The sequence below is a fragment of the Ammospiza nelsoni genome, chromosome 1 (genome assembly GCF_027579445.1).
Source record: "Ammospiza nelsoni isolate bAmmNel1 chromosome 1, bAmmNel1.pri, whole genome shotgun sequence".
NCBI classification, from domain to species: domain Eukaryota; kingdom Metazoa; phylum Chordata; class Aves; order Passeriformes; family Passerellidae; genus Ammospiza; species Ammospiza nelsoni.
In genome coordinates, this window is record NC_080633.1 from 92,264,793 (window position 1) to 92,292,549 (window position 27,757).

A 27,757-nucleotide genomic window follows, 5' to 3' on the forward strand; every position below is an offset into this window, starting at 1 on the left:
AGATTCACCGTCTCTCTCTCACCAACTGCGACCCACACAGGTCGTGGTAATACCATACATAAAATATTAATCATATGTTGAGGTGTCTAACCTCTAACTTAATTGAAAATTTAAAGTGTGTATTATAAACATTTAGACTTAAGAGACCAACAGACTAATCTGGTGCATTTAAAGCTGGAACAATGAATGTGAATGAATGTTCCCCAAGTCCCAGGGGCAATGGAGTGGATTACTAAATAAAAGAGAGGGTCAACCAATATGATATTTCATTGTCAACTATACCCAGAAGTGGCCACATAACAAGATATACTATTATTGAAAAGAATTGTGCAGTATTATCATCAAATTTTAAGATACAAGATTACAATTGTGACACAGAATAAAGACCCACTTTTGGCAGCTTTTTGAAACCTCATGAGTGATAAGTTATGTCCTTCCCTTGTCAGGATATAGTTGCTTTGAAATTCCCAGACAAGTGAAATACAATACTCAAATGCTTGAATGCTAAAGCACTCATGTAAGGAAAGCACTGGGTACCACAAGTAAAATGTAGCAAATTATCTTTATTAAATAAGTCTTTTATTATTCTCCTGCCCCCATTTTAAAGAATGGGTTTGGTTTTTTTAATGGCTGAAAACAGAACTGAAAATAAAGAGCTAAAATACAAAACCTTTCAAGGCATAAACCATAATTACTCTGAAGACAATATAGCCCACTCTGAAAGAGCTACACTCTTAATCTAAATATCCAAAACAGTAGAAAGTTAATTCCAGTTACCTCTGCACTGCCACTTACAGGTAGCAAGCAGTTCTGGAATAACAACTTCACTCTCAAAGTTTAACTAATTTCTAAGTTAGACTTTGGAACCAGATATAGACCTGCTGACATGAAGTCTTTCTGAAGTACTCTCAGTCTCTCAGCACTCAAATTACACTATGAGACAGCCAAGTTAACTTGTTTTCACAAGAGCAAAGAAGGAGCCCTCAAAAGTCAGGAAGAGCCCAAAGGCATTGTAAGGAATGGCTGCCTCCTTTTAGCTCCTGCCTAGTGATATCCATAAGCTTTTCCAGTCTGAACTGTAGAGGACAGCCCTCCAACAGTCTCAGAGGTGGGTCTTCTATCACACTCTGCTCAGAGAGGGCTCACAGGGGAGACACCAGAAGATTTAAGCGGTCTCTGAGTTCAGCTTTAAGCCCCACCTGACCAAGAAGTATGAGTTCAGCCCTGCAAAGCAGAATAAGGGAATAAAAGCAAGCAGGACTGCCCAAGCATCTGAATACAAACTACTCCTTCCAGAGTCAGGCTGCCTCAGACTTGGACCAGAGCTCTAATACATATTCAAAGGCAATCAGAGAAAGTTCCATGTTTAACCCTGACCTCTGGCTGCACATGTCTGAACACACACTGGCAGCACTGGCAGGCCCACCAAGAGTTAACTTTAATAGCAAGAGGAAATAAAAAAAATTCAGCACTCCAAGTGAAATCTCAAGCACAGAAGTGCCAAAGTGTCAGCAGCTTCCCACTTACCCTTCGAGTTCACAGCAAACAAAGCTCTCTCATTATCCTCCCATGCCCTACCCCACCTCCCATCCCTCAGTTTCAGGATACTCACCAAACAAAACATATACTTCATATCCCCAGAACTGCAGGATTAGAAAAATATTTGATATTTCAAACTTCCACTAAAGCTGCTTTAATAAGTTACATGTAAGATACTTTATTTTCCACAGCAGAAAATAGAAAATTTAATAATCCAAGTGGCTAAAAGTTGAAATAAAATGTTGTGAATGTTTGGCACAAACAGGCCTGCTGTCTTTGCTAAAGACCAAATCTGTTGACATTGAATATTTTAACACAGTGATCAGCTCCACAACTTGCAAGCTGCAACCACTTGCTGCTGCTCTCATCATTATGTCCAGCTCTGCCTGCGTGATGTCTCCAGCACAAGCGCTTCACAGCAAGAGCATGGCTTTGGCTGCAATAAAAAGAAATCCATACGTAACTGCAAAATGTTAAACACAGTTGGGCACGTGAGAGTAAACATCAACACTCCTGTAATTAGTACTCTTCAGTTAACACTACCAACTGAGGAAAAACTGACTTGTGACAACCAGCAGGTATTAAGTTCTTATTAAGTAGGGTCATTAACACTAATGACATTTTATCCTCTCACTCATCAATAATTCAAACAGCTATTGATTTTCAGTTTTACCACATTAAGCTGGAGGTCAAGTATCTCAGTTACTTAGATATGACAGATTTCTGGCTTTCAGCCTGCAATTTCCTGTTATCTGGTGTCTCTTTCCCATTCACTGCAAGCACACACAGGCCAAAGTCACCATTAACTTCCATTTCTGTTACTATCAATGCCAGTGTGTGACAGAAGAACCCAGGGGAGTGCTTCAAGTGAAACATTCCAAGTCTCTCCAGAGTCTCTCTAGCTGTCACTGCAGCAGCCCCACATACAGCTTGTCACTCCAATGGTTTCTGCTGGAAGCTGCCCACCAAAGCTTGCTGTCATCCACTCCTAAGTGTTTTGCTGATGTACACAGACAGCAATCCTTTCCACTCTCTTATCACTATTTTTTATCATCATATTTATGACTAAAGGTAAATCTTTTTTTTTTAAGTAGGCCAAAAAGGGTAATACTTCTCAAAGCTTTTGCATGGCATGAGGTATTTTGGCATTTAACTCCCCTCTGGTTTTTGTTCATATTTGTTGGAAGGTTTTTTAACACATCTAAATAAATAATATTTTTCTTTCTGGGTTTTGCTTCAAGACATCTTTAAATTTTCAGGGATCAAACTTTTCCTAAAATGATAACAGTTTTTGATATAGAAATAAACTAGATTCATATATTTTATACTGTAAGAACAGAACTCCAGCACTGTTAGTCTGAAGAATAGTATTTCATTGCTCCTAACTCACTTCAAAAGACATACCTGTTATCTATCTCAACACCTGTGGTCCAGTCCGCCAGTGCTGGTTCTTTCCCACTTTGCTTCCATGTGTACAAGATAATCTTCCCATTCTCTAGGCCTACTGCAACAATGTATCTATCAAGAGAATAATTACATTCATTTCATTAGAAATTACAGTAGACAGCTCAGTGAGGTCAGTTCTAATGCAGGATAGAAAGAATAGCACTCAAGCACTGTTGTTGCACCTTGCCCTTTAAATCAGTATTTACTTTTCCATGAAAAAAATTAATACATCCAAGCTGCTTCACAAAAAAATTAGCAAAGCAGAGACCTGCTACATATATTTGGTTAGGAAAAAATAAGGAGGCTATCACAACATCAGATCAGTCAATATTTTTGGAAGAATTAATGTGTTTCAGATGTGTCCATGCATCTCTCCCTCCCCTCTCCCACTTCCATTTTTCTCATTACACTGCTTGGAGAAGTCACCATACACCTGAAAAGGTGGCTAGGAAAGAAAAAAAGTAGAGGTCATTCTGTTAAAGAATGGTCAAAACAATTGACAAGTAGATTTAGGGAGCTGTTTAGCCACAGGAAACTAGTTGACTAAAGGGATAAATACTAATTTCAGATTAAACACAAAATGACATTACAGAAAACCAGCAATACCTTCCATCAGGAGTAAGCACACGGCTGATACCAACAGCAGTCACAGAATCCCCAGCATCCAGCACTGTTGAACAAGGCTTGATTGCATCCAGCTCATTCCCTTCAGTAATCACTGGCAAATCACACTGCCCCCAGATAATGACCTGTAAGAAGAAGCATCATCTGTGAACTTCCACTTCAATCTTCTTGTAAATGCACATACAAAAACATAAGGAATAACTTCATTAAAATAATTTCAAGGCACAGTGGATGACCCTAAAAATGGTAAAAACACCCTCTACCTACAAAGATTCAACTTTGTAGGCAGTCTGTCTGATTTAATGAAAGTTACTGACAACAAAACCAGATTCTGTTATGAAAGTTAAAGAAAAATTCGAGACCCATAGAATTATGTGACATATGCTTGTCTCACTGCATGAAAAAAGAAGGGAGAATGTCCAACTGGCAGCACACAGTCTTGTATATACATGTTCAAGCACTTTATTTAGCTTATGAACGTATCACTGATTTCTGTGCTAATACATGCAATAAGATTGTTGTGTATATATAAAATAGAGGCTCATTAGAATACAGTGTTTGTTATTCTAAAAGATGTTTAAAACAACCCTGGGCTTTCTAAATTTCTTTAACATTAATTACCTTTTTGTCCCGACTGCCAGTAATAAAATACTTGCTGTCTGGTGTCCAATCACAGGACCAAATGATTCGACTGTGAACAGCTGTATTTTTATCTGTGTATGCACAGCAAGTGAAGACTGGTCCTGGAATAAAAAGAGGAAAAAGCCTTGTTTCAACTGCTTTACATATTAAAAGTGATTGTTACTCTTACTAAACTCTATGTCAGAACTGCAAGAATACTTTGACATTATTCCACTCATCTTTAAAGCAACTGAGAATACTTACCACTATATGAGGCTTTTTCCAGCACTTACGACAGTGATAACTAGCACCTGTTCAAGACCGTATCAGTAAGACCTCATAGCCCTAAAGCAGTAGGAACAATTCAATCTTTTAAATAAATTTCTTTTTCAGAAGAATTTAAGTAGAATACCTTCAGGTTATGTCTATCAAGTTTTTTTAAGAACACTGACTTCAGAAGTTTTTGAATAGTGCAACATTTACCTTGTGTTCACATTTCCCCAGTAATTTCACTAAAGCTCCTATTTACCAGTAAAGTCCCAACTGTCAAAACATAATGGTCCAATTGTAAAGATTAATGTGTTCCCAAAGAGACAAGCTCATATTTCAGCATGTATACCATCAGGCACTATATCTGGTCAGCAGATCAGTAAATGAGAATGCTTTTCCTAAGTAGAAAAGGTTGTCATTTTGGAGCACAGACTTTAAATAACCATTTCTTGGGATGCCAATAGCAGCAGTTTTGCTTTACATTGATAATGATGTTATTTGTAGACAGAAGGGTTATTGATGAACAGATGAAAAGAGGATTTCCTCTACTTGCTATGAGTATTCATGATCCTTATCCTGAACCATTGTGTAACTACTGTAGACAATATGCCAGGCTTTAGAATAGAAGTCTGAATAGAACAGAAATTCAAGCCAGGATACAACTGGACACTGTCTGAAGGGGCCAAAACTCATTGCCAAGTCTCTAGGAACATTCTATAGAGCCCAGCAGTGTTTCTATGCTATTAAGCCAAGAGTGCAATGATAATCGCTTTCAGCACAAGCATCTGTTCTAGGATTCTATTAAAGTGTTCAATAGCAATCTCCTCATGATTTTGCAAGGCTCAAAGTCTAAATGAGAAAGTCAACTGAGTCCTTACAATCAGCTCTTTTTCCAGACATAGCCAGTTCTAGTCAAATTAATCAATGGTGTAGGATTATCAGAAAGCCACACCAAAGACACAGATTAATCCTGTCAGAAGTCTCAAAGGGTCAGGCCATGCAAGCAGGGACAAGGCAGTTTGTGCAGGATATGGGTGCAGCACTGAACCTTCTGGCTATGCCTGAACAGAACTCTGCAACGAAGGCTCTCCTTGACAGAATGCCAATCTGAAGTTCAGCTTGTGTGCTTGATTTCAGTAAGTCAAACGTACAATCACACGCAGGAGGCACGAGGACTTCATTACATCCATCAATTAAACACCATCTAAAGCCTGACTATATTCTTCTCTGCATTTTAATTTCCTTTTTATGTTTCCACATATTAATTGCATTTCTTAAATTCACAAGACCCTACAACACTAATAATTCTCCAAAGTTTCAAGCAAAATGTCCATTAAAATATTTTATCAATTCTCTTTCAAATATTTTGCAGCCAAAAATACTGAACAAACTGCCAAGTCTACAAATGCATATATCCTTTTCACATCTTACCTGACTCTGAGGAATCCTGTTTCCTCCACAGTGACCAATTCCTGTCTCTAGAAACAGCCAGTAAAAAGCTGTCATCAGGAGAAAATGCCAGCTGAGTAACAGTCAGATTGTGAAAAGACAAAGTCTGCAGTTTCTTCCAAGAAGTAGTGCTCCACAAAATAATTGCTGCATGTTCTTTTTTGGAAGCCTGGGTGGATGGAAAACAGTATCAGTATGAATTAATGAGAGCAAGTACAAAAGTCACACATTTCAAAGTAGTAAGATATTAGCTTGTTTTTAGGCTTGCAATCCAGTAAGACCCAGCTTTCCTCTGGGAAGTTTCAACATTGTTTCCCTACTTTCTTCTGATGCTGACAATATATCAGTAAGAAAACATTTCAGACCCGTATTTCTTAGGATTTATCTTACTAATATCTTCAAATGAATCACACACAATGTAGGAATAATAACTCATTGGCAATTCACCCTCACCTTTGCAAGCCAACTGTCACTTACACAAAATCTTTCACATTTTGTGAGAAAGAAGAGGATTCAACCCTAGAAACTGGACAGCACTTTTCACTAGGTGGTGCTAGAATCTTTTCTTACCTTACACGCTGAGGCAATTAGAGTGTTTGAATTATTGCAAGCAACACAAAAAATTTCATATCCATGTCCATATCTGAAACACACGTGAAAACAGATTTAACACATCACAATAATTTTTGCAGTATGTTGTTATACTAATTTAAATCCCTTTTCAAAAATGAAAGGCACCTGCCAGGAACTTCTCACCACTGTTTCTGTATCACATCCCAAACAATTTGTTCAGCTTTCAGTTTAAGCATCTGCACAATTTTTTCCATTAGAAACTGGCTACAGAAAAATCTCCCCAGCCCATTCCATAGTCCTAGAGCACCAGCACTGCAAAAGCCACCCTAATGATTAACAAAGCAGATTAAAGCAGCATTTAATGTATCCCTATTTTCTTAAAAAGCAATTTTCACACTACTGATAAAAATCATAAGCCACATATTTGAAAACCACTGAAGAAATATGTCACAAACACACACTCAAAGGATGCCTATTCTGTGAAATATGGCAAGAAGATTTCTGAACTAAAAGGAAATGTTAGAAAAGGAAATAAAACCTCTGTAAAACCCCAAAATTTCTAGCCTTCTCCAGAATTACATTTTTTAATCAGTCTTCACATGAGTTCTGCTGAAATCCAAGCTCACATATCCGGACTGGTATTTAACTAATAAGGGGAAATTCCATACGGACTAACACAAATTAAAATCAGTCACAAAAAAGATTGGAAGTAAAGTAAAATGGGAGGTGTAACCTCCAGTAGACAAGTATCAGCTCAGTGGGGTGAGATGGTTTCCTATGATTCTCCTAGATCTGAAGAGATAGGCAGTTCTCTTAATAAACTCCTTGGTCAGCAGTGTTAACTTCTTACATGGGACTGATGTTCATTGGATTTCACTGGCAGCCACAACAGCCTTAAATGACAAATTACTGTCTGAATCTGTTGAACCAAGTCCGAAGCAACATCGCTGGGCATATCCCTTTAACAGACTGCCAAAGCCATGTCTGAACACTGGGAATGCATTGGCTTTTATGAAATGTAACTATGCCTGGACCTTTTAACAGGGGAGGGACTGGTGTGTACCCCTAAGTGAAATGATAAGTTGTGAATTTGAGTGTATTTAGAATGACAAAGGTACTACTGCATGTCTTACTCTTAATTTGCCACTAGCAGGAGTTTTATCATAATGCTTACTTTTAAAGCACATTCCTGGAGACTGTTTTGTAGTGAAAACCACTGCAAGCCAATTTTCTAAAACTAAAAAATATTTATTGTCTCAAAAGTATGCATTTCCTGAAATTCAATGATGGGAAAATAACCTGTGAAACAAATCCTCAGTTGTTTAGGTTTTAATCTCCTAAAAGTAGTATTTGAAGAGCAGTTGATTTCAAGCTTCTGCATGCAATGATTCTTTTGCTAAATTGAAATGTCAAAATGTAACCATTCTTACTAAATTAACAGAAAACACAAAATATTTTCTCTTGCAAAATTACATGAGTAGAACTATCCTAGGTCAGACCAGCAGCTGTATAGACCATCGCTGTCTCCAGTAAAGAGAATTAAGCTATTGGCAACAGGAGATGCTGTTTTAAAGAAGTGTATATGAACCTTGACAGCATAGGAGCTACAATACAGTCCCATCCTCTGATCCCATAAATAAAATCTGATCTCTTCACTACATAGTACACCACCAAATAAAGGTTCACAATGGAGAGAAGTAACCGCATGAATGAATAATGAAATTATCTTTTCAACCACAGGCAATTTTGCCTCAGCATTGTACAATGCACAGCATTTTTTAACGCACAGTTAGACTGAATGGACTTTCAAGTGTCCAGACAAATTAATACAGTAATTTTCTAGTGTAAAAAGGATTTCTTCCAACTCCCAAGTGTATTACATGAAATGTACGTACATACAAACATATATATTTATGTCATCACTCAAGCTTTAATCTCAGCATACTGCATGATAATTTTCCAAGGGGATAAAAATTAGCATATTCTCACAAGATTTACCATATTTTTAAAGTTATTATATTATGTAAAAAACTCAGCCAGTTCTTCATACTAAAACCTCCTCAAGCAAACACTTTGTAAAACCCAACACTAATCCTTCAAAATTTGGTGTCAAGTTAGAGCTAGGAACACACAAATGTCAATGACAAACAAGCTATTTTTAGCAAGTCAGTGCCTCACACTGTTCTTCTGCTGCTATGGCAACTTGAAATCTACATTATGTGATTTCATGTTACTTCTTTCAAGATTACTCAGACCAAAAAATCTGAAAGTCTATGAATGCTTTACATCTTGTTGCTCTTGCATAAAATGATCTATATCATTAGCTGTGTCTCTAAAACCAGAAAAAACTGCTCAGATAAAAGTCATCTGAAGACTGTCATAAAACAGAGTTATTTTAATGAATGCAGGATATAAAGGCAGATAAGCAGTACTCCCATAGCAGAGTATAAAATATTAATGTCCCACTACACTTAGTGAAATGTCAAAGACAAATGATGAAGAATTTTGGCCTTAGCTCCTTTTCACTACTTAAACATCCCTTATCAATCTATTTATGTGAGTGCATTAGCAGCCATAGAATGCACAGAAGAAACAGTTAAAGTAACAGTTAGAAATTACAAAATGTGCAGGTATGGTATAACATCCACTGGCTTTCCTCCTAAAATCATTCTTGAGTACAAACATAGTAACAGAGCTTAAAAGCATTCAAATCAGATTTACAGCCCAATTGAAGGCAAAGATGAACTCCCACAGAACTTCCCTCTCGGTTCAATGAAGCCAGCTGCAGAGCATTTTCTCAAAGCTTTTTATTTCCTTCCTCACAAAGCTGGTAATGTAACTGTAATGTTCCTTCCTAACAAAAGTGGTGACTTTAACCATCAGCAAAGGCTCAACAATCTTCTTGTTCCAGTCTGAGAGCCCTTTCATGAGATTCAGATAAATAAAACCACAAGAGATTGAGATTATTCAATTTCTTTGTGCTATACTTCAATACCAAAACATTAAAGATTTTGAAAGCGTAGCCTCATGTTACTGGGATCCTTAATAAATCAAGTGAAAATTGTTGTGAATTTCAGAAAAGGAAGAAAACACAGCTGAAGAATTCTAAAACGCTGCAACCTCAAAACAATTATCATGGCCATGTAACTCCATTATCTTTGCAAGTGACAATCACTCTGTGAGCATTCAGTACTCAAACCAGCCTTGTAACCATCTGACTCAACACTTATCACTTTGCTCTACCTCTAGACACACTAGAGTGCTGCTGGCTCCATCTACTGCACCTTACAACTCTGACAGGAGTTAGGGGTAAACTCGTCCATGGATGCCTCAGCCTCTACTTCCACACCACATCTGCAAGCCCACGCCATGAAGTGGAAAGCAGCAGAAAGCTCCTTACACAGAGAGAACTTCAGTATATATAAGGCTTTAAGGAGAAACAACCAACTAAAATAAAAGTGTGACACATCATTTCTAATTGCCATTTTCTTCACTGTTTCCTAATTTTTATATATATATATATATATATAATTTATTTATTTTACAAGCAATACAGTACACACAAAGTCAAACGACATAGTACAACAGGAGGAGTTACAAGACTAGGCTACATTAACATGCTGCAAGAGCTTTCTGGAAATTTTGTAACGAAGAACAAAAGGAAAAATAAAACTTACAACTTCTGAATTTCAGGCCATAAGGTATTCTGCAGCAAGTGATCCTCTGGTGGAGGTTCTGAAAAAGATTTGTACAGCCTATTCAAATTGGGTTTTTTCAAATCAGCTAAATAATGCTTCAAGTTTATATTCAATGAACCTCATTCTCTATTACGTATAACAGGAATAATTCTCATACCTGTAAGGATCAAGGGTTGAAAATAAACCTCTGGATACTGATTTGAAATGGTATTCAGTGATTCTTCATCCTCATCTGGTTGAATAGCCATATCTCCTATTAAAATAAAGACTTCATTAGCTAGAGAACATACTAGAAAGGAGGGAAAATATGAGGATTTATTATACAAGTAAAAAACATCTATATTTATACAAGTAGTTGAAACTAGGTTTCTCTGCTTGCAGAGTATAATAATTTGAATCCTAGAAGCTGGTTATTATAGTGCATATGAGAATGAGAAGATTTAAAAAAAAATAATACTCTAACCTTCATTTTGAAACTGACCTCTCTCCATCAGCACAATCTTTCAGAGATTCCTAAAAAGAATTTCACTGAGCAAAGCAGTCACCAGAGTTCAACCTGTGTTTCCCCAGTGTTAAACCTTTCTTTCTGTACTTGAAAAGTTTAAGACAAAAATCTCTGATACAAGTGATGAGTTCCTAAATTTGATGTAGATCACTAAATGGAAACCTATATTTGAGCAGGTATAGCTATAACTTGCAAACTTGAGCAAAAATGCTGAGGGCTCAGTCCTTAGCTTTAAGCAAAAGTATCAGAGGTAACCATAACTAGTTAATTGTAAGTGAAAATTCAACTCTGACTTTCATTGTGAAGGCATTAAGAAAAAGTTACAGAGATGGGGAACAGTTCCTCTCAGATAGAATCTAACTTTTTGCCAAATGTACCTCTCAAACACAGCAGTTTCAAAAAGAAGGTACAGAAAAAGCAAAGCAAAGACTATCTTCTCATTCATCCCATCTTTGCTCTCTTTAAAAATGAAATGAGCACCATTCATCTGAGACCACTGATCACCAGAAGATTCCTCTGCAGAGTAAGTGAGATCACATCTGTGGTGTTTTAATTCCCAGCCACCAATGCTGACAGCATTGTGTGAGCAGTGGTGGATGATGCAGGGAAGTTCTATTTGCTGAGCTGCCTCCTTGACATGAAGTCAAAGGAAATTAGTTATTCTGTGTCTGGCCACAATCTAGAAGAAGGAGGTTTTATTCCCCCCTCTCACTGGAAGACCTCATGAGTTAGCTGGAGAAAAAAAAGTTTGCCAAAATATATTTACAAGTTATTTGAAGTACAACTAAGTTGTTATTTCTCTACAAATTATTTAGGAAAATTTGGCATATTGCCATTGAAGACCTGAGAGACGAAGCTTATTAAAATGCTTCCTTTTGTAGATCACACCTTCTGATAAAGCTTTAGGCAGAGAAAAAAACCAGATCTGACCTAATTTGTACATTCCACTATAGTGCATTTTTACCAGAGGCTTTATGAAAAACGAGATCGCTGATCTCATTCCCAGCATCAAGAAAATACTTTTTATCATTCTAGGGAGATGTCTGTCCCTCCTTCCCTGTTTCCCCACAATGTAATCTCCACTGCCTCTCCAAGATATTAGCTACTGTTGGCTAACTAATATTCTTACTTGTGTTTTTTACTTTAAAACACCATGTTTAGGTGCTAGCAAAAAAATAAACGCTTTGCACGATTTTATTTCTAGATTCTGAACTTGCAGTCAAGACTACACTTACAGACCTAATATGTACACTAAAACAATCCCTTAAATAAAGTTTCCACATGAAACACCACAACCATTATCTCTCACTAGCAATACCTTCAAAAACAGCTTTATTGGATAATCCCAAAGCTGGCACAGTTGCACCTTCTGGAAGATCAGATGACTGCTGAATTAAAGAAAAAAGAAAGGTTACACACAGATTGTCACATAGGCTTGGATTTCAAAGGCCACAGCTTAAGGAATCCCTGAGAGTTTCTACAGTTAGTTTTCTAGAGAAGTGAAGGGGGCACCTTGAAAAATTCTTGTCTAGAACATACCCTGGACAAAAAAAGACCAGTACTCCGGCAGGAAGGGGAGAAGGAAAAAAAAAAAACAACCAACAAAAAAGTGCTTTTCTAAGGCCCCAGCTCAAGGATTTTCTTCAACACTAATTGCAGGTTTTCTTCCACAATTATATTTATTCTAGCACATACATGACAATTAATCTATTAACTGAGAGCACTGCAGTTTTTAACACAATAGAACTGGGAAATCATTGTTCTGAAGTGAAATAATAAAGCAGCATTTTGGAAAAGAGAACAGAGGGTGACTGCCTGTGACCACAACTTGAAACACAGCTCAGTAAATAGTACTGAGATGTGGCTGCAATACGTGTCTGTTTAAAGCAGCACAAGGGAAGGACAAATCATGAGATAGAAAATACTTCCATAATGGTACAGGAAAAGAGTAGAAGTTTAGAAAGGATAAGTGAACTTGGGGACCTTTGTGTAGAGATAAAAAAAGATTTAATAGCTGTAAACCCACTTCCTTATGGTATCAGGAAAGATCAAAGAGAGACCGTTTTACTGAATTAAATCAATATTTTAGGTGACAGCGTAAAATGTACTTAAATGTTCATAATTAGATGAGAAAATGCATCAGAGACCCAGACAAGCATAAGGCCTCTAAAACAAAAATGGTACCTCATTACAACCCAAAGTATAATACAAACCTATGGATTTGAACTGAATATAATCCTATTCAACCCTTTTAGAATATAAAACTGTTTTTTGGTTTCAGATACTTTTTTGGGGAAGGCATTTAAGCCATATTAAGAAAAAGCTTCCCCACTTCAGTGATAAAAAGCTTTCACAGAAAACAATTTCAAGAAATCTATTTAAAAGCAGCTGTATAATTAGAGCTCATAAAGCCTCCCTCTTTAACCAAAGCCCATGTGAAACATTTTATGATATGAATCAAAAAACAGCACTCAGAGGAAGAGCCAATAAGAAAAGTCTAAATAAAGTAAAATAATGACATCTGCCACCCTTATAAAAGCACAATATTATTTGTACAATGGTCATTATGCAAATGCTTACGAAGTCTTGTGGAATTAAATCACTAAGCAGCTACTTCTTGCTATCGAAAATGATTCTATTTCTATCCCAGATATTTCAACTGTTAAATTAAATGGAAAGGCTAATCCATCTCTGAGAAACTGCACAAAAAGCCCTGCTTTTGAGTGAGATACCCAAAAACCATGCAAGGCACTGTACAGAGGCAACTATCTTGAATGAGGTCTGCTCCACCAAATGCAGACAAAATCAGAATTAGACCTTAATGCAAATGGGGAGCAAACAAAGGATAGCAGCACAAGACAGCTGACATACCCACAACTAAGAACTGGAATGTAAAGAAAATTTCAAATGCCAATAGGAAATAAAGCAAGTACATATTTATAAATATTTGTATGCAAGAACTAAAAATAGTGCTGAAATCTTTATGCTATTTCAAGCATGCAATTGCAAAAAAAAGAAAAAGTAATACCAACACATAACCACACAACAATAATTAGAACTAGGCAAGACTACTACACTCTTAAATTAAGGGAAAATACACCAACAGGCTTTATTGTTTGCTTCATCTCCAAGTGTGCACAGCGGTCTGCTTTGGTTTGAGTTACCTAAAATTTACCCACACTCTTTTCAATCTTTTGACACAGTGTCTTGTTTGGTTTCAGATAGAACCCGTTTCATCTAACAACACCATAAAAATACATATGAGACAACACACATGGAAGCAAGCAGAAGAGTAAGGAAAGTAAGGTTATAGTTTCAGTACAACTAAAAGAATTTTTACAAAGTTAATGCAATCTGACATTTTCTGAAGCATTATTTATTTTACATCTAACAGCATTCTCTTTGTGTAGCATTGCTTTAGCATACTTACATGGGAGCAGAGCTTCTCCATTGGGATCCCAGTGATGTTACTGAAGTTTTCTATAAAGTTCTTGGGAGCACGGAAAACCCGAAGCACTTTTTCATCTGCTCCTGACACGAACTCAAAGCGGCCGATCATCGCCAGACAGCGCAGGTCGTACCCGTGCACTTGAGGCCTGGCAATTTCATGCCACGTCACCTACAAGGGAGCAGACACACAGCTAAAACACAATTCTTAAACAGATAAATAGGGCAATTTAAAGTTCCAAAAAAGCACCACTACTCTACTTGCTGAATTTATTAACACAAAGCAAAGTTTCGAGCAGCCTTCTACTGATGTGCATAAAACTGGTGCTCACATACATCAGTTGAATCCTCTTTTTCCACCAAACCATTCCTGTAATTAGTAAACTGTGTCCCTGCACACATGTGTTTAAGGCACTTACTGTGACTACTTCATGCTAGACAGTCAGGAATAGAACATAATTTGCCTAAGCAAAAAGAGGTTTCTATCCTACTACTTCCAAGACTGTACATCTGAAAGACCTAAGAAAGGTAGTGATAATTATCCTGCTTCCTTCATCTGTTCTTTCACAAAGAACAGCAGCACTGCTGTCAGCAGGCTACAGGTTCCTACTGTCCTCTTTTCTTTAAATATTTGATTCAAGTGAAACCATTTAATAGAAGCTTTGCAAAAAACTGACAAAACCATAATAGATTCTAAGTGTCATTTGCTATTTCACCCAGATGATACTTCAGTTGGAAAAATCCAGTGTGTACTTTTGAGTTAAGAGCTAGACGAACCAGAATCAATTGGAATAACTTAGACTACTTCAGTATTCTAATGCCTATAGCCAAGACCAGATATCATGTGAGTATAAACAAAGGCATTATATTGACTGTAAACTGCACACATCACCCTAGAAACTCAATTGAGCTTTGAATGTTGAAATTTCTGATAGGACCTGAATGGGAATTTGAGACATCCTACAAAATCTCATGATTTCACAAGGGCTTGATTAGTTTTCAGTGAGGAACAAAGCATGCATTCTTTAAATAAAGATAAAATCAAACAGTGCAACAAGCCCTTCTTACCCTTTACTGGGTACATCTTTGCATAGTACACAAAAAATTCAAATCCCAAACAAAGAGAGGGCTAAATAAGTCATGTAATAAGCTTCTTCCAGAAAAATCAGGATGGATATTTGCATGAAAAATTGAAACTGATGGTTATCCCTCTTTTTTGATATTTTGATATCAGAACTGAGACTTTAAGAAAGGATGCTTGTTTGCATTCAACACTTTGTTTCCTTTTTATAGGGAAAAATGTGAGCTGTAATACTAACTTTCCATAAACATCTGAACCATCCATTGTGTCATGTTAAGACAAACAGCAGATGTCACCTGTTGTAATTTTTCAAATGCTAAACAGTGTGATAAAAAAGTAAGGCATTTTAAAAGCCTGTGTTATCCAAGTTCATGAGCAGCAGAACTAAAAACTTTTCCAGGGTTCAGAAGTACTGAATAAACATCTTCAAATGACCCATTTCTATTCCAGCCCTCCACTTCACCCATCCAAAAAGGATACTAAGGCTCTCTCCCACATCTCATGCAGCAGCAAATACTGAAACTACTTAGAGTTACACCTGGTCAAATTAGCCTGGTGGCTATTCTGTGTCAGAACAGGCAAAGAACAAGAATTCAGTTCATGCCATATTTAGATATGAAGACTACAATCACTCTGCTAAATCGATTGATTCAAAAGTTTCAGGGTGAGCTGTGCAGGTAAATCACACAAAGATCAGTTCTTTCAGAAGACAAGATTAAAAATTAGCAAGCAGCATAACTAATAAAGAGTGATGCTTCAGTAGGTCACAGAGAAAGTGACATTGACAACCCTTGAATGCTGCCAACTTACATCATGTGCTAGTCCTGAACTTTGTTTTGATATATTTAATGTATCCTCCTGAGTGGGGATTAGGGTAAAAAGCAGGGAAGGAAACTGGAATTATCCTTCCTACAACACAAGGCAAAACATAACTCTTGAATGGGACTGCCACCACTCCTGTGTGGCCTGGAAGAAGGAAATCAAAGACCTGATGGCAAATTCACTCTCAGAAATATCAGACCTCCTGTACTGGTCTACATTACAGAAGCTTTGATGAGACAGCTGTAATAGCCTCTCCAACCAATGGCACAGGGCCTTATATGACTACAGTCAGTCTAGCTTCTGGCAGTTTCCTGAATGGAATATTGGTACTGTACTGCGAGAAAAGGTTGTATTTGTGGAGGAGAAAAATGCATGAGAAACAAGACACAGGAACTTCTAAACAGACTTTCCCCCAATCCAACGCAGGAGGAGCGAGCAAGCAGCTGTGTGGTCCTTAGTTGCTGGCTGGGGGTTAAAATAGGACAGGCACCAGCTGTACTCATGTAGTTCAGATAATCATTCTAGTAAAACTGAGTCATTAACAAATTAATGTAAAAAAATACAGTGAGAACTTTGTTTAGATTATGTTCATGTAAAAAAACACAACCAAAGTTTAGTTTCTTTATTATTACCTGCAGCAGTGTAGCCAATTGTTAAACACTGCAATAGGTGGTTATCAGTATCAGTCATGTATTCCTCCTTCTCAATTACTGCAGAGCCTGCTTTCTGGGAGAACACTAACTGAAGGAAATCTGGACATGGACTCAGGATTGAACTGCAATCATGCTGTGTGATTGCAAAAACTCTGCCACTAATATTTTTAAAGTGAAAACAGCACATACTCCATTACCAAATCAAGCAGTTTTAAACAGACCATCGCTTGTGGAACTTGAAGGTTTGAGTTATATTCACACAACACAGGACTGACCAAGCCCCCTTAACCACACTCACAAAATCTTTGAAGATCATACCTCTGTTTCTTCCTTCCTTTTCCATGGAGCAAAGAGCCTTGTAGTTTGATCAAAGCCCACACTGATGACAAACTCTCCTTCTGGATCCCACTTCACATCTTCTACACTGTTAAAATGTCCTGAAATCACAACTTCTGGAATCCATTCTTTCTATGAAAAGAGTTCCACAAAGAAGTAAGGAGTTTTTCATTTGACTGATTGGCACATTCTAAGCAAAATAAAACTATAAATGTGCTTATTAAAAAAGTAAGAAAAAGACATTGGTAAATAGCAAATTATTAGAACTCATGAGAGGCTGAAGAGACACAAATAGTGATGTATTGCTCCCATCTGAAATAAACTTGTCTTATTTGATCAGCTGTGAACAAAGCACAACCACAAAGGAGTTCAAGCCATTCAACTGACTTCTTACCCCACAGGTAAGAAACAGGGTTTAGAGTCTGGAGGATTTCAACCTTCACTCTGTGCAGGAATGACACTCCTACAGAAAAGGACTATTTCAATCACTAATTTTAAATTATCCTGTTACAGAATAACAGAATAATAGTTTTAATAACAGAAATTTACCTCAAATGACTTAAAAGTACAATTCTTTTAAGTAATACTACTAACAAACAAACCAATGTACCTTATTAACTGTATCCTGTTTCCAAAGGTGTAGTGCTCCATGGAAAGCATGAGCGATGATCATTGAACCATCTGGACTAAACTGGCAGTCAAAAAATCCAAGAGTATTGCCACCCACTTCACCTACCCGTACCTAAATTAATGAACAGAAGTGAAATATCCATGAAAATGGCCTTCCATTCCTACAAAATCATTCTTACTTCATGAGATTAAAAACTACCTCTAGACAAGAGTTCACATTACACACACAAACACACTCGGAGAATATTTTAATTGCAAAGATAAGCACTGAAATGCCATGGGAATTAAAGCTTTGTGCCAGCTGAGTGGAGCCAACCTTCATATTCGTCTCAAGATAGGATTCCCCCAAGGGAAAGAAAACACTGCAATAGATTAGATGCAAACCCAAATGTTCTGCGTTTCAGTCCAGCTTGTTGGATGCAACAGTTCCTTATCATCTGTTGCCTGGCTACTGCTCTGTTGCACAATAAAGAAAAGTGATCCAAAGAAACAGTAGTTCCCAAGTAGGTTGGGGTTTTTTTCTACCTAATTTCCAAGATTCCCTAGCATACTTTCACTTCCCTGTTTCTCCATGAACAGCTGCAATTTCATCCATACTCTTTCTGTGGCAAATTCTGGCCCCTGTTTTGTGCTTCTCTTATGACTTCCCATATGTGCACGCATGTATACATACAGGCCTTACGGTTGCTCTAGTGCCCTTCCACTTTTTAAATTTTATTAAAAGATTAATAAAGTTACATTTTCAAGTTTTATTCAAGACATAAGACCACAATTTCTTTCAAACTTTCAACTCGCCCATTCTTATGCAGCCTCTTTTAAGAACAAAACAAAATGAACCAATGTCCCATTTTAAATGGCACTGCACTAGTAGTTCAGTTTACTAGCACCCATTCAAAAAAAATACCACTCATATTGAAGTGACTTTGACAGGCCATGCTAGAGGCAGAATTCTAGTCTCACCTCTGAGCAGGGGAATGAATTTCTGAAGACATCTTGTTCATCATATCATGATGAAAGAGAGAAACTGGGATGTTCCCCTTGTGCCCTTCCTCCCTGCAGGCTTCCTGCTCAGATTTTCCTCTCGTGATGCAAAATGGATTTTTGCAGTTAAAATGTCTGATCTGAACTTGAAGCTACACATTTGTGATCAAACCAATGCAAAGAGAATGTAAAATTAAAGAATCACTACTTGCAACAAGCTTTACTACACAACTCATTTTTAGAAGCCTGTGAATTTAGCCACAACTCCCTGTTACACCTAGGGACATCAAATGGCACCTCTATGTGATTGCCCTTTTATGAACTAATTTCTACTCCAAACACAAAGGCATCAGAATTTTTCAATGAAACAGAGGAAAAATTAAATACCCTACTGTAATTCCCATTTTTTCACTCAAGAGACAATTGGAACTTTCTTTGTGACAGGAGAGACCACAAACAATGGCTGGCATAACCCAACACAAACAACTTCAACTGAACTACTGCAATGTGGAAAAGCAGGTCAACTGAAAAGACATCAATCAAAGCACTGGAGAAATCTGGTGTACCACTTGTTTATTTAGGATGATCCACATCAGAACAGCCTTCAGAATACTACATGAGTGACACATGAGCATTCAGCTCAAATGGAAGAAAAACCTAATGACACAGCCATTGATCAAGTTACTGCGAGTAAAACCAGGCTTGTGAATTGCATGTCAGCTGCTTTGTGGTAACTGCTTAGGTCACATTCCCACAAGGATGAACTGCAAATAGTTCAGGAGGGCTTCCTCCTCCTCTCACCAGGAACACATACCATGCATTACTATGCAGCCCCTGCCCTGTACACTCTGAATGACAGCTGAGCACAAACATCCTTTATAAACTCCTCAGTACAGCAATAAGAAAATAAACAAGCAATAAAAATAATATCGTATCACTTTTCTTAAAATACAGTTTTACTTGCAACAAAGCATCAGAAAAAGTATTTTTGCAAGAAAACACTTTACCTTTCTCTGCCAGAATTTTAGAGTTTTTGCACCCTACAGTACACACATGATGTTGGAAACACAACTTGCATACAGCACATATTGTGAGAAAGACTGACACTTGCCTGTTCTAGCCAGACTCCAGATTCTTTATCAGGTTCCCAGATGATCACGGTTTTGTCCATTGATGCAGATAATATCCTCATTGGTTGTTGCATGCTGCCATCTACAGTACAAGGAAAATTATTACCCTACAACCTAGGAGCATATGTTCTGAAGAAATTAGGTAACACTGAAATATAAACACAATTTAAAAATTGTTCAGCATCAGAGATATGCAATGCATTTCTTATATGCCAAATTTACAGGCTCTACATTCTTGCTGGGCATTCTTTAGGAGATATTGTATTCCCAGCCATCATCACCCAAAGAAAAAGTAAAACACATAGATGAGAACAACCATATTCCAGTTTTCTCACTCCAAACTTATACTGAATTAAATATAATTCGGAGGAAAAGCTAGAGTTTCACAAAGAAAATGCACAGCACTTCTCAGTTCTATTCCTTAAGTAAGTTTTTACTGAGTGATTTACAGTTTAAAATAATTGCCCAGTATTCACTCTTTGGGGTTTTTTCCCAAATTGTTAGGTTTGCAACTGACTTCAGCGTACTCTAGCACCCTACAGGACATGCAGTAACTCAGGACTGCTCCCCAGAATTCAATGAAACACTCCAGAAAAAAAGCACAACACAGAATGGGAAAGAGGGAGCTCCTTCATCACCAGTTGTGAAACCTGTAGGAAAACCACTGAGGAACTCTTCATGATAATAAGAGATATTGGCAGGCATCTCATGAGGTGGTATGTTAGCAACAGACTTCCCACCTTACCTTCTGCACTGAGAATATGTTCCTCAGATCAGTTTGCCTCTAGTGAAAATCTATTTTAGGGAACCCAGCACCAGGCACACCACAGAACAGAAGCAGCTTTACGTATATGGAAGCACCTGGAAAACTTCATGGTCTAACAGGACAGTTTTCAGATTTCAGTGCAAGGCTGACAGGCCTACATTGTGCCTAAACCTTGTTGTAAAAGGCTAAACCTTTTACTGGTGTCTAATTTAGAAAAAAAGAGAAAAGGCTAAGGACCAGATAACTAAACCAATATTTTTAAAGTAAGTTTTGTGTCTTTCATTAAGTGTATTTTGATATTCTAATGGCACTCTGCTGTTCAAGTGTTGTATACACTAGCAAAGCTGTTCTTTGTACTGCTGAAGTCACCTGCCATCAGTAACTCTAAAATATGACAGAAAAAAAGACACCTTTACCAGTACAAATAGTCAAGGGTGTTCTGACTGTGCAATGTCAAATCAAGAATCTCCTTCCCTTATGTCAGGCAGATACATAACAGCAAACCAGTACTGCAAACAAGGCTGTCAGAACTGAAGGATTTCGAAAGAATCATAAATACTAGAGCAAAATGTAAAATTAAAACAATAAATAACATTGTTTCAATGGGAGTCTGCGCTAATGCCTTAAAGTTACATGCTTTAGAAAAACTGATACTCCAGGAATCTACTCAGAAAACATTTGCAGAATTTAAAGACTCATCTCTACAGGAACAAGTAAACGTGCAAACACAATACAAAGACATGTGACTGTACTCTCTGTATACGACACTTAACACTGGTGTTTGATATCTTTTTACCTTTTGAAAATGAAGGTTGCCAGTGAACTGCATACACCCAGTTTTCATGACCAGCCAACACAGACTCCAAAAAAACTGCATATGATGTGTCAGCATCTGCCACAAATCAGAGAAAAAGTATATTTCTTTCTAAAAGCCAAGAAAGACCAGTTATTTCTGACATCTTCAGTGAAAGCAATCAACTGCTTTCAACATCTACCAACATCTCAAAAGCTTCCTGACACTGAACACCTCCTTTAAATCCTACTTTGGGAAAAGTCCTGAGGACCAGATTTATGGTCACAGGTCAGTGCATTGTCTCAGAAGGGGATCTGAGAATTCCTGGAGAACTCTCAAGCAGTGTTGAAATAAACACTCTAAATTGGCACTACGCATACTCTTATGCATATTTGCATCTACAAATGACTGCAAACACAAGCATTAAAAACTTCAAACAGTGAATCAGGACTTGCAAGAAATATCATGAGCACTTTTTACACAAACCTTCATTATATTAACGAGGTTGCCAAACCATTTATCCTACAATGTCAGCAATGCAAGCATCTGATGTTATCATGCTTGTTAAATGACCATAAAGTAAGCCTACACATACTTATCTGTTACTTGCAGTATTTTTCTAATCTTTAAGTTATAGCAGCACCTTTTAATTCATTGAATTCAAAAGAAAAAGAAAGCTAAGCTATTAAACTGGAGAACTACAGAACAGCTTCTCTCCCATAGACAAATAAGTGTCCTACATATTGCATTTGGAATATGCATAACAATAACGACCCACGTTGGTATTAAGCCCTCTCACTGCTTTACCATTTCATGTACTATATCATCAACTTTTGGCTTTAAAACAGTAATTCTGCTTTCTTAACAGCTAAAAATAATGCAGTCAACACAAAACAAACACCTTGTCAGCTTCCTCAGAACCATGAAAAGATACACAAGTGAAAAGTTGTGCCAGAGAATTTTATAGCTGTTACCTACCTTTAACAGTAAAAATATTCTCTTTCAGTTTTATGGAATCATCTTCAGTTTCTGGAAGTTGCTTTAACTTTGTACATACTTTCCAAATTCTTATCAAACAGTCCTGAGCACAGCTTGCTAAGAAAAGGTCTTCACCTATTTGTTTTCAGAAAAAGAAGGAAAAAAATAGAGCTATATTTTCATTGCAATCACTGCTATGACTAACCTACCATCTTTCCATACATGCACCTAAGAGCATTATCCCAATTTTTCCTATTGTACACAGTATCATTAAAAAAATAATTTTTATTTCAACATCAATTCACTTTCCCTACCATTCAAATTCAAATTTCCTTACTACAATTCAAATTCTCTACTATTTTATAATACACTAGGAATATGTCCATGATTGTAAGATGTGAAAGATATCGTAAGCACTGTACATGTTATACATACACTTCCCTACTATTTATGGGCCTTTGCTTTTGGAATTCTATCAGTCTCAACACTTGTCAAAATCTCCTTTCCTCCTTTTTTTCTCCAGTCTTGTCAGTCTTGTAGCATCCTCAAATTCCTTTTTTTTTTGTGTCATTGCAATAACTATTTGATTACTTAATGTCTGAAAAGATTTTCCTTGTAATTTCCCAATTAAAAAAAAAAAGGGGTGGAGGGGAAGCAAGAAAAGAAAATGTAAATGTACTATTTCCCCCTACTCTTCCTCAGTCAGATACAGACACTTGTATATTGAAAAGGAAAAGTTGCTAAAACACCAATTTGTTTGCATTTAAGTACCAGTTAGGTAAACATACCTGAAACAAGCAAGAAAAAAAGTTTTAAAAGGATACAAAGTCTCATCTTGATTTTTAATATTAATTACCACCATCTCAGGAAAACAAACATCACAACCACAAGAGCTTAGGTGCTACAGTGCATCAAGGTCAACTCTTGGAGGGGTAAAACACTAGTACTGCCATTAAACCACTATTGCACTTTATTCATCTTGCATACTGACCACAGACTGCCCACTCAACGCCTCTTATCCAATCTTCATGGCCAGGGAGTATTAACGTTTTCTGAAACTGAATAAAAAGTCCTGTTACATCACAGAAATGCACTTAATGACCATGCACTTACTAGCAATAAGCTTTACTTTTTCAAGTCCTTTATATTTATAGCTTCTATTATCTGAAACAGAAAAAAAAATTAACCACGACTAAGGACTGTAATTCACACACAGATTTGAGACGAGCCTTTTTTGTTTTGCCACCATTGGATAAGCACAGGTAACACATATATGAGCAGGAAAGGGTGTGAACTTAGGGTGCACACCTTCAAGAGACTACAATCTCTCTATGATACTGTTGAAATTTTTTTAAAGTTTATCAGGCTTACTGTGGTACACAAAGAATAGCATAATGCAGGTTTGATGTGACAATTTCTTGTATTTGTGTGAAGTGGATACAACTGCAGATGATGAAGAAAATGAATACAGGTAAAATCAAGCACAAAAAGAAAAGCAAATGCTTTGACATTATTTTCAAGAATTAATTTATATTTATAATAGAATATTAATAATAAGAATCAGTTACGGCACTGGAAATATTCTCTATGTTTCTTAAGTTTATTGAAAAATTTCTAAGGAAGGTATACATCAAGAACTGCTGATGGAAAACTCTACATGAACACGGGCTCAGGAACACCAGAAATCAAACACAGTCTGGATTCTCTTTTAAGAACTTTAACTAGTAATTTATGCTCATTTATAACATATGTAACATTACTGGTTTATTTTGATTCAAGTACAACTGTTTACTCCTTACTTAGAATTTAACCCATTTCTGTTTTTCTTTGCCCAGAAACAGCCCTATTTCCATGACATTTCTGTATTCCAAGTTGAATTCCAATGTCTGAAGTAACTGTTACAGTTAAAACACTAGTGTAGTTTAGTATGAATAACTCATCACATTATTTCTGGCATTATATTCTACTAAATCCTTTATCCAGGCCTACTTAGAACTATGACTAAATGACAGCCTTTGCTATCAGTACAAGTCTGCAACTGAGGTCTCTCTTCCAATCTGTGACAGGGAAAAAGAAAAATGAAAAATGTGTATGAAAAAGAATCCATACTCAGAAATTGGTGCCTCTCTCTTTGATCCAGTATTTCTGATATTCCCCAAAACTATCTTCCCATCAAACAGTGTTACTCTGCCTCTTCTCATCACACATTTGCAGTCACAATCATAAAATAGTTTCATTTGGAAAAGACATTAAAGATCATCTAGATCCACCCTCTCCAGGCATAAGCAGGGACACTTTCCACTAGACCAGGCTGCTCAAAGCCCATCCAACCCGACCTCAAGCTGCTCCAGGAATGGGGCATCCACAACTTATCTGGGCAATTGTTCCAGTCTCACAGTAAAGAATTTCTTCCTAATAGCTACTATAAACCGACCCTCTTTCAGTTTGAAGCCATTGCCCCATCCCCTGTAACTCCATGCCCTTGTAAAACATCCCTAAAATTACAGAGCCATCTATATATGAGATACATGACCAGAACAGGACACATGATCAGACTAAGCTGATCAGATACTTCCAAACCAGAAAGTTTAGGTCTTAAGAATGTGTTCTCACAGCCACCTAAGCCTCATTTGGCTGGTCACTTCTGCAGCCACTGGCACTTCTAGATAGGGCATTCCAGAGAGACGTTTAAGTTAAACACCAAACGGGTTACGTGTAAAGGCAGCAAGGAACAGTCCAGGAAGTGACATGAAACAGTAACCTAAAGATTTTTCTGAAGATTACATGCTTCTGGCTATACAGACAAAATACCCTCTATTATCAGATAATAGATAAAACACATTTATTTATTCATGTATATGATCTTTGAGAAAATGCTCTGCATTTTACAGTCATTAAGGTTAGTTGGTAACTTTTTTTCTAACTGAAAGATTTGTTTAGGCTGAACTGTTGTTAACATCCTTCTCTTTTATTGTTTCTTTAACACTAAAATAATGTGTGCATATCCTGAAACTTGACCCTAATATTAACCTAAACACACATCAAATCATTTTCTCTTTCCAAGGTGTTGTGGTGTGGGTTTTTTTATAATTACCCATCTTACATCAAAGAGATCTATTAAGAAAAGCAGACATTTGTTTTCCCTTAAAAAAGTAAAACTAATTATTTTGAGATTATTAATACCACCCCAGATTTCTAAGTCATCTCCTGAACAGTTTTTTAGGCACCACTAAGCTTGAAGTCAAGCATGCAGTTCTTTTGTGCTGCAGAACAAGCATATTTAAATAGTCAGCTAGAAGTCTGTACTAATTTTTATATGCTTCCATTGAATAGACCCACTGACCTATTCACATGACTTAAGGTGGAGGCTGCTCAATTTTATTACCTCATACTCACTGATGGCAGTAATACCAGCACCAGATGGTGTATGAGGCTGAAGAGAGATACCCCAAACCCCTGAAAATGCACCCAGTCCCTTAAATGGACTCATGCTGCTTTCCCATCCCTATTACAACATCCTCCACTCTTCAGCAATCTGAGCAGAGTCAGTACAGTAGCTGGAAAACAGAGGTGAACCCAAGGGCTATTACCACATACAGAAATGAAGCATGAGGAACACAACATTCTTGGTTATATGATTTAATTTTAGGTGCTATGTGAGGAGCAAGGAGTTGGATCCAGCAGTCCTTATAGGTCTCCTCAGACCTGAGATATTCTAAGATTTTACGATTCAGTCAAAGTTCTCAAGATACTGGTTCCCATAAAAATAAAAACTGTTGACTGAAACTGAGCAAGGAGGAGTGTATGCTGTTATGCTAGGATTTTTTGTATTGTTTTTGCCCTTTTCTTTGAAGTTTATGTCTCTTGGCATCCTATATTCAGTTTCTTCAGATGTATTCAGTTCTAAAGTTGAATCAATATGAAGGTTCATGCAGATGCACATGGTCATTACTTTCAGGTGATTCAGTCAAAGTTTCTATTATTGTCTAGGTTCTATATACACCAGTCTTTTGAGCTGTCATTCTTCTCTTTTTTTACAGATTTTGTTTTTATAGTCTCATATTTCTTCTCTGTTTCAGTTTCCACTTAGTCCTCACTGGATACATAAGAGGTTACAGCATCAACAGTTAAATCCAACAAAACCTCCTGGTCTGACTACTTCACAGGCTTTCCCATGCCTCTTACCTAATCTCTGAACATTGTTGCTTAGCAGCAATCTGGTCTCTTTCCTTTTAAGCAAAGAATAAAGCTGTTCTGTAGGCAGCACAGCTAATGAAGCTGTGGACATGTCCAGCACACTCTGCACAACTAATCCTGCCCACAGTTTGGGCACATCTCTTTCAGGACCAGGCTAGTAGCCTGGCTAGTAGTTTGGTAAATTTGGCAATAGGGGTCCAAGTCTTCTCATTTTTTCTCCAGCAGACACTAGATGTGATATCCCTCCTCTATGCAGCTGTTAATCTCAACAGATTAGAAAGAGCCTGAATTATCTTTGATTCATCCCCCTATTCCACTTCTCAACTATGCCAAACTATTTGGGTGGAACCCAAAACACATGGTGCAGCATCTTCTCAGAAAAACAAAGCTCAAATAGAAATGTTTTGGTTTACAACTCTAATTTAATCTGCTGGTTTATTTACTTGCCCACCACAGGCCACATCTGTAGATGTTATATACCTAGCAGGGAGACATATTATGGTTTCTGAAAGATTTTTCCCTGGATACTTTTATAAATCAATACCCTCCTCCAACAAGTCAGAAAACCAAAGAATTCATTTTGTCTCTACTATTTAACAGAGTAAAGGATCTGTGGGTAAGGAGTCTCAAAAGATGAAAAGTGTGCCCACTTTTCAGTTCTAAAAACCAAGCAGCTTTTAATGAATTTTGACTGCAAAATTAATGAGTTTACCAAATGGTAGCCTGAATTAGCTAAATAAAGATGTCTCATCCTCCTTCAGAGTCTAACAGTGAGTGCCCTTTAAGTTTCATAAGAATGCCCTGTTATGAAAGCATGTTCTACCTCTGGATTCATACTCACATTCATAACAACCTTTCTGAGGATGTTAACTAAAGGAAGTGCTTTACAAGAGTCACTGAATTCACTGAACAGAGCTACAGGCCCTTACCAGTAAGGGAATGGCACAGGAGCTAAGATTCTAATCACTCTCCTATGCCAAGTTCCAGTAAAAAATGGCAAGGCTATAATAACACTTCCTTCAAATACCTTTAATACTACTAAGAAGCCATAAAAAAGGTGTCAGTAGATCTGAGAAAACCTGATGAATGAGATTTAGCAGCTAGGCAAGAATTCATGTCAGAAGGCTTGCAAGGATGTTCTAATTATGTTAATAGTTGTAAAGCACAACACAGGCTCTGCTCTTTGAGGCCTGCACAGTTCACTTAGCTAGAAGAGAT

The 27,757-nt window shown here is 37.2% G+C and overlaps 1 protein-coding gene across 2 annotated transcripts in view; it reads right to left on the reverse strand.

Annotated features, from left to right (window-relative positions):
• Positions 1 to 543: 543 nt before the first annotated feature.
• The window catches only part of ELP2 (elongator acetyltransferase complex subunit 2), a 37,906-nt gene continuing 10,692 nt past the window's right edge, over positions 544 to 27,757 (reverse strand). The window contains exons 7-22 of one of the 2 annotated variants that reach the window (XM_059469723.1): positions 23,334 to 23,400; positions 22,343 to 22,477; positions 21,368 to 21,463; positions 19,787 to 19,887; positions 17,675 to 17,806; positions 17,047 to 17,196; positions 14,156 to 14,344; positions 12,044 to 12,110; positions 10,378 to 10,473; positions 10,200 to 10,257; positions 6,520 to 6,592; positions 5,932 to 6,118; positions 4,231 to 4,352; positions 3,592 to 3,734; positions 2,944 to 3,057; positions 544 to 1,975 (exon numbers count right to left, since the gene is read on the reverse strand). In XM_059469723.1, coding sequence (XP_059325706.1) covers positions 1,819 to 1,975; positions 2,944 to 3,057; positions 3,592 to 3,734; positions 4,231 to 4,352; positions 5,932 to 6,118; positions 6,520 to 6,592; positions 10,200 to 10,257; positions 10,378 to 10,473; positions 12,044 to 12,110; positions 14,156 to 14,344; positions 17,047 to 17,196; positions 17,675 to 17,806; positions 19,787 to 19,887; positions 21,368 to 21,463; positions 22,343 to 22,477; positions 23,334 to 23,400 — 1,887 coding nt within the window. In that variant the 3' untranslated portion in view covers positions 544 to 1,818. Of the gene's footprint in view, positions 1,976 to 2,943; positions 3,058 to 3,591; positions 3,735 to 4,230; positions 4,353 to 5,931; positions 6,119 to 6,519; positions 6,593 to 10,199; positions 10,258 to 10,377; positions 10,474 to 12,043; positions 12,114 to 14,155; positions 14,345 to 17,046; positions 17,197 to 17,674; positions 17,807 to 19,786; positions 19,888 to 21,367; positions 21,464 to 22,342; positions 22,478 to 23,333; positions 23,401 to 27,757 lie in introns of both variants that reach the window. The other variant, XM_059469712.1, reaches the window with a different exon arrangement.